Source organism: Spea bombifrons, chromosome 4 (assembly GCF_027358695.1).
Source record: "Spea bombifrons isolate aSpeBom1 chromosome 4, aSpeBom1.2.pri, whole genome shotgun sequence".
NCBI lineage: Eukaryota > Metazoa > Chordata > Amphibia > Anura > Pelobatidae > Spea > Spea bombifrons.
In genome coordinates, this window is record NC_071090.1 from 40,476,774 (window position 1) to 40,490,281 (window position 13,508).

Sequence of the window (13,508 nt, forward strand, 5' to 3'; positions counted from 1 at the left end):
TTGGCACTGGTGTAGCAGTACTAAGCTTTGGAGTCAAGCAACATTAAGGGCCTGGATATACTGTAGGCTGCTATTTTTAATTGAGTCAGGGGGTTTTAAAGGAATTTTGGAACAAACTAGTAAAGAGGTCTTATCATCCTACCAACCAAACAGATGGCCCAATCAGCAGTAGCATTTGATTCAGGGGCGGATCCAGAGCCTGGCCTCGGGAGGGCCACTCAAACTAACACACCCACCTGGACACTCCCATTTACATACACATGTGCAGACACTCACAATAACACACATGCACACATACTGACACACACTAATGTACTCAGACACTAACACAAAAAGAGATTCACACTAACACACAGCAACACAAGCACACCCAGACACTCACATTAACATGCTCAGACTAACATACACATCCAAGCATTAACACAACCAGATATTTACACTAATACTACCAGACACACTAAAACCCATGCACACAATTGCCTCATTGCCCCCCCCCCCAGATAAGCCCATAAGTTGATTTGCTGAGATGTGATTTTCAAATAGTGGACCAGAATTGCTCTGTATAAATAATCTTCCAAGTAGTCAATCTTTATACCAATGTATTTCATTGTTATCATTATCATGGAGGGGGTTAATATGTGTTCGTCCTTAAAGGCATTATATTATTTAACCTAAACTTAACATACAGTATGTGTTTATAAATAAAATGTATGTATGTAACAATTCAATGAGTGAATGAATGTAAATTATTTTGAAATGAAAAGAGAGTATTATGCATAATTGACATAAACTATGCTAAGGTGACATATAAAATGTTTGCGTTGCACTTTTTGGTTATTTTTTTAGGAATACAGATTGGCCCTTTATCAGTGCTATGGAAGATACCTCGAACAGTTTTGTTCAACAGATATTGACAATGTCACAGATGTGAAACAATTTCAAACTACATTTTTCCCCAACGGAACGGATGATAAAAGAGCAGGCCTGACGGTATATTGAGAAGTTTACTTTTAATTTTACTTTTACTAGTAGTTGTCATTGCATAATGATGAAATGTAGTATCTAGAATGTCAGAATAGGTAAAAGTAGAAAAAAAGCTCCCAAGAAAAGGAGCTCCTAACTAAAGCAGTGAAAAGGGTTCTGTAGTGTAAGAAAAATAAATATATGAAATTCGCTGCCTATAGAGGTTATGTTGCCAAATTCAACTGATGCCTTTAAAAATGAGCTGGATTTTTTCTTTTTGGTGAAGCAGAATATACAAGGACATAAAAGTTAGTAAGAGCCGGATTAATTATATTGTGTTGAGAAATTAAATTTCACTTGTTCTTTAATTTTATTTTGAACACTCTTAGTTCCACGCCTTGCAAGGACGATGCATCTGCATGTACCAGTTGGTAAAGACAAGTGACCCAAATCTCCAAAACGAAGAATCGGTGAAGAAATGTCTCAGTATACTATCTTTTCTACAGCTCGTCATGCAGGTAGTCCTGCCCCAGGAACATTTGTGTTGGTTGATTTTCAATGGTAAGCGGCACAGCGGATGTCCCATTAAAACTGAATATGTTTTTTTATCTACCTATATTTATCTATATTATTATTATTATGGGCATAATTTTACTGAAATGATTTTACTTGTAAATGATTAGCACCTTTAGAAACCTGGTCCTTGGGGTTAAGTTTTGGGAGCTGAAAGAAGGAGCCCTTCCCATGCTCTGATGAGCAATGCCACAATGCCATACCTCCCAACAGTCCCAGTTTTCATGGCAGTATCTTGCTATCCCAGGTATCTCCCTCATTTCCCTGCTTTTACGGGCAGTAGGGATCATGGGGTGGTTGGGGAGATCCTTTGATCTTCCCTGACTGACCCAGAGAGCTGTAAAATATCTCCCTTCTACATGGAGGGTATACAAGGCTTCATTTGAGGACACGAGGGAGCATAATTGTGAGCAGAAGGTGAAAGCTCCTTTATTTTGCAGTTTGTAAATGTAATTCATAGGAACAATTGGCATTACATTTTTTGCATGTGTACCTTGAATTGAATCCCCTCTTCTTTTGTCCACAGTCAAATTAAAACATGCTTTTCAGTTGTGGTTCTTTTTTTATTTTTAGGCACACTTCATATATATACCATATGCAGGCATTTAATGGTTCGTGGACATTCAGCCAAGGTAATTTAAAATGTTAAATCAATCATTATTATTATTGAAAGCAATTGTTTTATATAGTGCCATCATACTCTGTTGCGCTGTACAATTGGTAAACAGGACATAACAAGTAGTATATAACAACAGGTGAGGAGGGCCCTTCTCAAATGAGCTTACAGTCTACAGATTGTTTATTGATAAAGGAAAAATTGTATGAAATATAAATTCAAAAAAGTAGGGAGGCGCAGATCAAGTTGTACATACCCAATTGCCCTTTATTGGCAAATAAAACTCTTATAACTTATTTGTGAGCGTGATTTTATTTTGCTACTTGTTTGCTGTAGCTGTTGGACTTTGACACTTGTGTCTCACATAACATGCTGCAATGAATGTTCCTCCAGATACAGGCTGGCGAAAGGTCAGCAAACTCACATATTGTCTTTTCACCAGCTTTAAAGTAACGATAAAAAGTTCCTTGCTTTTTATCTTTATAGTAAATTTAGCCAATACATATTAATCCTGTATCCTAACAATGCAATTTAGTCAGTGAACTTTAGGTAACACATTTAGGTACCCAACATTTAACTCGGGTTAGGTCACTTGGTAAATAGCAGTTCGGTCTTAACATCAGTTATAGTCCACATTTATTTAAACTGGATCGTGGATCATGAACTCATCTTATGAACTACACGGCTTTTGGCAACATGTCAGCATTGTTTATTAAAACCCTCTTAACTTTTAAGCACTTTTAAAGCAAATATTTGTACACATTTGTAGTAAAGCGCTGGGGATTATACAACTGTTTTGACTATTTTCACCTTCTCTCCCAAGCAGCAATACTATTGGGTAATAATAGGACTGACATTTTCTGGCAGTATAATTGACAAATAGTTATGGCTATTTTGGGAAAAGTCAAAGTTTAAAAAACCTTCCAAAAGATTAAAATAAAAGAAAAACTGAGAAGAACTGAACTTTAATCAGTCATTAAAGTTATGTGCGAACATTGACCTCTAGTGGCTGCCAGGGGCTTTGCAGGTGTAATAAAATGTTATCTATCCTGATTTATGTAGTTAGTACACATTGTTATCTATGTACGGTATGCATACAGAATTATAAATGTCACAGTTGTGTGAGGCTTATATAACACAACAGCAGTTATTATTATGCTTATAAGCAGACTCGCACACGTTGTGTGTCCATAAATGTCACCCAAGAGATAATGCTTTATCAAAATGAATCATTCTTTTTTTCCAGGCTCTTGAGTTCCTTTTGTGGGCTAGTGTATGCATGGAGTCATCTGTTCCACTTCTTTCCGTCCATTATCTGACATGGAGAGCAACCCTGTACACAGCGGTCTGTCAGTGCTACTTTGATTGCCAAGCAGGTGTCCATGGAGAGGTAAGCTGGTTTGCCATGGCATCAACAAAAACATGATGTTCAATCAGATTTCCACCTATGAATCCTTCACTATACTTATGCATACTCTGCAGGCAGAAAGCTGCTTTGTTGCTTTCCTTTACCACATGTAGTACTTATTGTCACCTAGACATTCCCTGCCAGAGCCTTGTGCATCAAGTCAGTGACAACAGGGCAAGCCAAAACCATACTGGGCTCTTTCTGAAACTTTTTTTCAGTACCCTGATGCTTCACTTAAAAAAGGGGTAGGCACCTACAAGTCTAGTGATGGATATATGACGAAAAGCCCCATGGACATCAAGCCTTGTCACGAACACTGTGTGTGTTTGCCTAGCCTTGCCCATGAATCATGGCGGAATTAAGTTGATACAAAGAGTTTTCAAAAGAGTTGGTTAAAACCTGTGACTGAGGTGTACCATAGTCATTACAGCACACCTGTCACATCCCTTCACCAGCCTGAAGATCGAGATCATACGCATTTGTGTCCTAACCATTGGCAGAGACCCTCAGAGTCCTCATTAAACGTGTCCAGATTTTTAAAGATGGTTGTGAAGATGTGGATAAAATGACCTGTGTGCTGCTGACCTGTCCCAACAGTTTACTTCACTGGCGGTGATACCATGTGTGTTAAGCACGCAAACATAACTCAATGGCTCCCCCTAGTGTGCGTTCAGCAGATTATTTGTGCCAATAATGTTTTTCTCCATAATCTGCAACATCCTTCGCTATGCTGTGTATTTATCTGTTAGAAGTCATGCTTTATTTACAATAGGCGTATATTCCATTTTTGGATCAATCAAATATTGACAGCTGCTGTTTTTACACAAACACCTTCCTGTTTAGGTGTGGATTTTACTTGTCCTTCATCGAGTGTTTACATTACATATCTTTATCCCAAGTTAAGTTAATTTACTGCCATGACAAGTAGCAGTAAAACACATTTAAAGACTGCATCTAACAAGTTCTCAAGTACAGGTGTGATTGCACAATGTTTGCTAGCAGATTGCAAAACAACCTTCTTGCTCTAAGAACATTAGGCAGGTTTCCTTCTTAAGAAAAACAAACAATGCGATGTTAATAAACCCTTTAATGCATTTGATAGCCTAGTGCACTCTTACATTATCTTTCCCCCCTCCCTTGTTAACGCATGGAGAGATTCTGCAAAATCCCACTGATGCATTTGCCCCCCCCACCAACTACTTCTATTGTAACATGTGGGGCTTTAGTAATGCACTCATACCCAGCAAACATTACAGCGCCTAGAAAAGAAGGCTATCATAGAAGGATTTGGGTCCTTCCTAAACACGGATACTTGGGAGTTGAGATAGTTGTTCCTTTTGTACCTGGGTAAACATGGGAGCCAAGATGCGGAAAAAAAACCACACTTAAAAATGTTCCTTTGAGTGGCTTTCTCTTGTTCCCATTATTATTTAGGGTACGATTGGGATGTCACATGTTTGCTTTTTGCCTTTTTTCCTTAGGTGTTTGCCCGACGCGCTCTTGTTAAGATCAATGACCTTAATCAGCTTGAAAATATGAGTGATTCCTCATATTCCGAAGAGTGCAAAAATGCTTTCAAAGAAGCTACAACCAAGGTAAATAAAGGTCAAAGCGATAGTTACTGTACAGCAAAAAAAGAACCACCTGGCCCATATAATTTTTTTCGGAATAGTTTTTTCCCCAAGCTTTCCCCGGATACTGTTTCTACCTTTGCATGTTCTACTTCATCTGTCTGTTCTAAGTATGTAGTACCTTTTCCGTACAGTAATCATTTCTTGCATTACCCTTTAGTATTTGACTGGCTAACTTGAATCATGCACTATTTTTATTAAATGAATTGCTTGATTTATTTGGATGTTTCTGGCACATCTCCCTCTTCCGTCAGTGCTTCTCCTACTCTTCATGTACAAGACAGGATTCAAGATATTTATAGTCACACTGGGACATAAGCTAGACATACAGCTACATATGGCTCCTAGCAAACAGAATATAACAGCCCATACAATAATCAGATGGCAACAAGAACATACCATCTATCCCATCGTCTCGTGATAGACAATTCATTTTGTAGCAATCGGTTAATATCTGACAAATGAGAAAACTAGGAACGCAAAAACATAAGATAATGTTTTCTGTTGTGTCTTTGAAACATGGCCATATTTTGCGTTCCATTTTCTCTGTCCTGTTAGGAACATGCAGTTTTTCATTTTTAGTGCATGTTGGTACACAAAGAGAAAGCAGTTTCTTGTGCATGTTATTTAACCATTCAACACTTTGGAGAGAGATCATCGTACATGGATGCCACAATACTACATGTTTATTTAAAAGATAAGCCCTAAAATTCCCAAAATGAAACATATTAAATGTGAAACGTATTAAATCTGATAAATATATATATTTTTTATATATTTTTTTTTTTGAAAGATGAGCTCTAAAAATTATCAACTTTCCATGCTTGTATAAGCTGAGAAATATTGTATTTAGTAAACTTATCAGTCCATTGTACTTATGTAGTACTTTATAACTGCAACTTCTTGAAATTGTTCTCATTTTAGGAAAGGTGTGTTACCAATTATGTATCATTGCATAAATTCTTTTAAATTACCTGATATGATAACCCATTATTACAAGTTAAATTGGGTCACCTTGAAGGAGTCATCACTTGATAAACCCGTAGGAGTAACTCCATATAGTGCCAAGCAGCACAAGTACAAAGGAGGGGAAAAAGAATGAATATTTGTATGAAACACTTCAAATATGAGTAACATTTAGCATAGTGGAACTTATTTGCTTTTTTTCAACCGTGTTAACCATGTGAATATGTAACACAGACAGAGTTAGGTGTCCAGTGAACAAAATCGGCACAGGCTGCAGAATATTCACATTCAATGGTTTTAACACAGGTCCTTCTGGATAACCCAACATCCAGAAAAGAAAGGCTCCTTTAATGTGGTTAATCATGTTTCCACTGTGACATATTGAGTAGGAAATGAACAGTGGACACGTTCAAACATCATTAAATGTGTGATGACTTTGAATAAGCTTCAGATTGTGTGACCTTTACACATTTGCAGCTATGATCAGCATCCGAACTCAGAAACTCATATTTATGGACATTCTGGAATAAAACTCTGAAGAGCTGTGATCCAACCAGTTAAAGAGGCTTTTCTGCCCCCTTTTTAATGATAAAGAAGGATTCTTTATCATTGAGTTCCTAGTAAATGTTATTAAAAAAACCCAGTAAAAAGCAGTTTAACAGCTATGACTTCCAAGGATTCATTATAAACAGCTGATCATGTGGTTATTGGGTTTCGTTCAATGTTCATGAGACCTTTTTATGTGGTAAATACTTAATTTAAATGTATTGCATATGATAGAGTGAATCTTACAAAAAGGTTTGTATGTTTTACTGTTGTAAAAATATGTACTCCTTGTTTAATAACACCCCATAAATTCACACTTAGGATACAGGATCGTTCTTGCTTTGGTTGGGATTATTAAACTCAACAAACTGTTTTAAAAAGTTTAGTGTGTGCCTCATTTGTAAATAGCTGCAGGTCACGTTGGAATTGCAGCCTGGTTCCAGATGTTATTAGAACAGTCTGAGAATTCCCCAATCTCACTAACATCCATTATGTTTCATTAGATGGCTGTTATGATCTTCAAAAGGGCAGTTTTTGAATCCAGAAGAAAACCAAAAGGCATTCTCCGACCAAAACAAAAGAGTAATTTGAAGGATATAGAAAAGGTTTGTCTGTATGCGGTTCTGGTTTATAGTCGCTCATTATGATTGTTCAATATTTATTGGGCTGTATTCGCTAAAGAGGGTTATGGATTAATTGCAGTAACATGAGAAGTCTCCTCTTACCACATAACCTATTCCTAATTGGGGGGTCAACTGAGCGACGTGGAGAAACTGACCATGGCTGGGCTTTTATAATGTATAGTTATGTGTTAAGATAAAATGTCAACTGTTTAGTGGATAAATCCCATAATAATTTCAAATAGACTAATGCTTCTCATGAATTATATATATATATATATATATATATATATATAATAAAACAGCAGGATAAAAATGAGTTCTGTAAATTGAAAACACGTTTTAAATTGTTATTTCTCATATTCCATTACCGTTTGCATTTCTGTAAGCAACATCCTAATAACCATTTGAGACGCTGGCGCCTGAAGAATCCAAATGTGAATCTCATTTTCATAAAGCATGTTGTCTACAAGTGCAAAGTCTCCTTCAGTTAGATTATTGCATATTAACCACAAATTAATCATCATTTTGTCTGGCTGGCTGAATTATTTGCCAGAAAGCCGAAGCTACAGAAACGCAGATTGTGTTCCCCACAAAATATTTCCTTCACATCAGCGTGTTTGTAAGCAATGCAAGTTAATGAGGCAATTTGTCGGAATAATAAAACTTTGCACGCTCTCTTTCTTTCAGTTTCCATGGCCACGTACTAACACTGAGAAACTCCTGGTGGAGATGTTTGCTGGCGGTGCCGCCGCGCAATTTCTCGCCATCCTGGAAGCCCTATCTCAAAGTAACAGGCGAGTGTTACAGGGTGGTCCTCCCGTACCAGATGAGCCAGAGATACACGATGTGATTGCAGAGCTATTTTTTGCAGGAACTGATATACTATCAGGTAAACCTTCGAATATTAACACTTGACTGGCACAAAAAAAAATCTGCAAAAAATAGAATATTTATTTAAGTTACCATTTTGATTATAAGAAGGATTACTTGCATATTATTAAAAATCTTTATAGTGTTTCATAATTACTACATTCACAAAATTAGCCCGCACGTAGGTAACAGGTAACAGGGGAGCAGCTTAAATAGCTCTGTAACCGTTTGTCCAGCTGCCTTCTGACATCAAGTGCTCATTTACTGGACCTAGTCGGTCATTAGTGCCAGATATAGAGAGAAACATATAAATGGTTTTCTGCGCAACCGCAGTCCCTGGCACTGACTTCAGGGCTGAACTCACTAAACCATTTAAACACAAAAACTGATCAATAACCACTAAAAGTTCTACTCACACCTCTTAATAATAGGGTTTGGGGTCCTATGTCACTATTCATATCTACCATGACTCTCCATCCCCTGAAAAACTGCAAGAACAGGCCCTAATTGGGTACCTTGCTTAGAGCCCAATTGAATCTTAAAGGTGCCATTCCAATCATTTTGCTGAATTAAACACTTTTATAACTAAACGCAGCATTAGAAACATCATTCCTAACACTGTTAGTTTAGGTTAGTTAAGAATTCATTCAAATTTTTGAGAATTTTTAATTGTTCCCTGAAAAAAGCTTTATTAACTGTTTTTCTTTTTATGTGATTAAACGATTATAGTAATACCGTAAATAAAATGTCTGATTAGTCCACATATCTACCACCAACCAGCAAAAACAATTAATGCAGGTCACTACACTATAATGTAAAATCGCCTGTTTTTTTTTTTACCTCCAACCTGTTCTTTAAGCTTCCAAAACTACAATATCACTCCGGTTGTAGCCAATACACACAAAATGTGCTAATTGACCGATTATTTTTCTTCTTTGTCTTCTAAATTGTTTTTAACAGGTGGAGGCAACAAAGCAGATCGTAGCTCTCATGGTAATTGCCAGACTGAGCTTTGTAAATTGCTCAAACAGATGTCTCTTCTTGAGCTCGCAGTAAAAGGTAATATGTATTTCTTACCATCATTCTACTGCAGTGGTTCATAGACTTGTGTCGGGTGAAGAACCAGACAGATTTTCTTAAATGCCAATACTGTATGTTTATAGACTTCTATGTAAAATACTTACGCCAGTTAGGAACCATGGCTCCTTTGCTTATTGAATTTGCCAAGCCCTGGTCAATTACACATTATAACACAGAGGGGTAAATTCACTATAACCCCATTTGCCAAAGTCTGATATTGTATGCCATCCTAGTGAGTTTCATCTCTAAATTGGTTGGGTAAAGATGCTATTTCTCTGAAATGATCATTCTTAGGCGTTGTCATACCATGACTCCTTAGGTATATAATGTTGCAGTTGAATAGAAGAAAAATAAATGTAATAATAGATTAGAAGAACACAAGGGCAATGCCCTCTTCTCCTTATTTACTAGTGTGTCTTAACGTGTTTTAATGTTATTCTCAATTTGTTAATTTTTACTCCCCCTGCCATTGAAACAAATCTAAGTAATCTGCTGGCACTCTATAAATAAAATGTGATGTGTTGTAATGAAGTGTTGAGTAGCCTACTGAGATTACTGATTTGTAGTATGCTCATAACAGATTATTAATAAAAAAACAAGTACTTGGTTTAATATATTGGTACACCGTGGCAGCGACACTAATGGAAAATGCTGTCTATAGTATTTGTAAACTATAGACATACTAAATCAAGCCCAAGTACAATTTTTGGAACGCTTCTGCTTAGAAAACAGAACAGTAGCTCTTTGTTTATAAAATATAAAGAAAAAAAGGCAGTGACAGCATTAAATACCAGTCTGGGGATAGGCATGGCATAATTCATAAATATAATGTCAACTGAGTCACTATATCTTCAGAAATGTGTTAAAATGAAGGATGTGTGGTGTTTAATAAAGCATAACATGGGAGAATTTGATTTATTAAGCATACTTCTTATTTGACAAGATAACTCGCTCTTAATTTAATGAATGGTAAAAGATGAAAGAAAATTAACGTTTGGAAATTTAAGTGCATTAAACCTCCTCAAAACAGATTTAATGGAGCTAAAAAGAACAAACAAAACGTTTTTTTCTCTTGGATATTATCACTGTATTAAGCACAATTGTAACCTAAAAAATCTACTCTACCAAATAACTAACCATATATTCTACCCATTAGGGGGCTATTTTTATTCATTTTTTTGTGGTCTTTCCACCCATACAAACAGGTGGCTTTGCTTTATAGATGAATAGCATTTTGTATTCTTCAGCACGTTGAGGCGTCGGACCCGGGATAATGTAAGACCGTCAAAGCCACTTCTGCAATTACAGCTGTTAAATTGCATAGTGTTAAGGCTTGCTCCAAAAGGCGGAATTAAGACTGGAAGCATTTTGTAAATGAATGAATATGAGCTACCTGCAGATAGAGTGGCATTTATTAACGCTTTATATGTAGAATTTCACTCTTAAAAGTACAAAAAGGATGATGACCATGTATTGTAATGTGTGGTGACCCTCTAGCTAAACGCTGAGTAGCCTTTTAGTCAGACAGCAGTACTGGTTATGCGCTCTCCTCAAGTATATCTCCCTTGTGGCTGGGTTCAAAATATTACATTCATTTATACAGTGCTAGCATATTCGGTTGTGTGAAAATTAACAATGACAAAAACAATATACAAAATGGACAATAGGATTGCTGAACTACTGGTACAGAAAGAGAAGAGGACCCTGCTCTTGGGAGCTTACAATTTGTTTGTGGATTTGGGTAATAATGAGACAGATGGAGAGCCAACGCTGGAGCCAGGATGTTTTGATTGTAGTAAGCGTGATGTGGAGAAGCCAGAGACATATAGATCTCAAAGGTGCAGAAAACTGAATAGACATGATTTTAGCAAGCATGGATAAAATCCTGGATACACAAGTAGGAAGAGGAGATAACAGCCAAAAAAAGATTCAAGTCAAGTGGGAAGAGCAAAGAGGTGGTTAGGGAAGTACTTGGAGATAAGAGCAGAGATATGGTGGTCACTTTGTTGTTAAGAGCTCTGTAGTTAAGGGTCAAGAGTTTAACTTTGGAGGGGACTGGGAGCCAGTAGAGGGACCGGCAGAGTGCGGTAGGAGACAACGACAGATAGGATAAGAGAAGGCGTCCGGCAGAGTTGTCCATAATGTATTGGGTGGTGAAAGGCCGCAGACAGAAAGCCAGTTAGTAGGGAGTTTCAATAGTCTATCCCAAGGGAAAGGCTTAGTATTTTAGTAGCCTTTTGTGTAATGAAAGCACAAAGTTGAGAGACATCTTGCAGGTGACTAATGTCACTGACAAACTAGGCTGCTTTGCAAACTACTGTACTAATATTAGTAAGAAGGAGACTTTCTCCTAGACATTGTGGTTTTTATACTGGGAAGAATAACAACTTCCATTTCAATAACTATATCAAAACTGGAAAGCTAAATTTAAATTTTTCATAGAAGCCACCATTTTTTACCATTACCTAACAGATGACTTGGTGTCCATTGTAAATGCTCTCTGGTTGCCACTGAACGTTTACATGTACAGAAATGCGAGATGCATGAACCAACCAATCAGAGACGAACTTAAGCCTGGTAGCTGGATACATTAATATCTGTTGTGATGCATCTGCACTGCATTTGTCCAAGTTCGTGCCTGCATTTCGTTCATACATTATCTGCGTGTCTAACCAGAAGAATAGACAAAGGACAGAAAGTAGCATGCAGCATAATTGATGATTTAATGTCATATGGCAAGATAAATGAACTGCAGTAAAAAAGAAATGAATCATTCAAAAACAAATGTGCAAGAAGAGACATTCTGGAAATTCACAAGGCACCAGAAACAACCAAAGGCAAAATTGAATTGTCTCAAACTAGTTTAGCATATCCCCCGCCGCCACAAACAGAAGTGCTTTGACATATGAAAACCGAGTGCAATTAAAACGCGGCTTTATTGCGAATGTCTGTTGAGTGCATGGATTTGGAAATATATGATGTTTCAGCTATTTTCCTTTCTGTGTCTGAATTTAGGAGACGACGCGGTTTCTGCAGAAGCTGTGGTGAAGTTTGCCAAGCTGGCTTTTAGCTATGAGCATTGGGATGCATTTGACTCTATTATCGCACCAATCTATACCTTTCTACAGGTAATCAAACCAGGTGGAATATCGTACGGCGCAAGCCTTTCAACAGAACCTTTTTTACTTTTAAGTAAATATACTGCTTTAGAAAGGGCTTTTCATAGTACCATCGAAGGAACACGAGAATGTTGTCCATTTCATCTTTCCCTTAGTAATGCTTTGTGACATGTGGCCTGTGTAACACCGATGGGCTAAAAGCTTCTGAGTTGTTATTATGTGATTAAAGCTGTTTAAGGAAAGGATAAAATGACAGTACCTTTTCATAATTATTAATGTGGTGTCTATGTGGATCAGTACCTCTGAACATAAAAGTATGTCCAATAGCTCCAAGAGCTCCTGTCAGAGATGTTAAAGTAATTTTTATTTGTATTTTCTATTTTAGGCCCAAGATAGCTCAAAATGCAAGAAAGAAGAACTGGATCTTAAAATTCTCATAGCAGCAGAACCATTGTTATCAGCAAAAAGGCATAAACACGGCATCTATATACATGAAAAGGATCTGAGATTGGAGGAAATATCCAGCTCTTTGGGTATTGTTGGACTTAAACGTAGGTTTCTTTTTCACCTATACATTATGAGCTATTCTGTATATAAGTAAAATAAACAGAGTAATGCTATGTTTCAAGTTGACTGATTCCCATGTAGCTTGTCATTTTTACTACCTATCACCTTTAAAAGCTCTGTAGTGCAAGCTGCTGCTTGTCTATGCTAACATTCTTTTTAAGGATGGCTATTATGAAGATTCCGATTAGTTCTTCCTATTCTTTACTGTCTGCAGCTTAAATGCCGCATGACACACTGTCCGTCTGATGTCCAGAGCATATAATGGAGCGTAAATCTGCAGTACCAACCATGAGCGTTTTCACAGTGAAGGTTGATTTCAGAAGATGTGACAAATGTATAGCAGTATCTCCATATTGTCTAGTCTAGTCTTGTTGTCTAGTAGGGTCTCTTACCTCCATGTTCAATAACCTGGAGCATTCATGGCAAGTTACTTAATGCCAACTTGCAGATGCACCAACCAGAGCTAGATTTTCACCTGTGTCATGTGAAGGTGACACACTCGCTCATCTTACAGACAACCAGGTTTGTGTGCATGGGGCATAGGGG

General features: G+C 37.2%; 1 protein-coding gene across 1 annotated transcript in view; it reads left to right on the forward strand.

Moving 5' to 3' along the window:
* The window catches only part of CFAP54 (cilia and flagella associated protein 54), a 119,170-nt gene that overhangs the window by 6,890 nt on the left and 98,772 nt on the right, over positions 1-13,508 (forward strand). The window contains exons 4-13 of the mRNA XM_053463661.1: positions 847-990; positions 1,353-1,524; positions 2,110-2,168; positions 3,399-3,542; positions 5,042-5,155; positions 7,207-7,308; positions 8,014-8,215; positions 9,157-9,255; positions 12,292-12,404; positions 12,781-12,950. Coding sequence (XP_053319636.1) covers positions 847-990; positions 1,353-1,524; positions 2,110-2,168; positions 3,399-3,542; positions 5,042-5,155; positions 7,207-7,308; positions 8,014-8,215; positions 9,157-9,255; positions 12,292-12,404; positions 12,781-12,950 — 1,319 coding nt within the window. The remainder of the gene's footprint in view (positions 1-846; positions 991-1,352; positions 1,525-2,109; positions 2,169-3,398; positions 3,543-5,041; positions 5,156-7,206; positions 7,309-8,013; positions 8,216-9,156; positions 9,256-12,291; positions 12,405-12,780; positions 12,951-13,508) is intronic.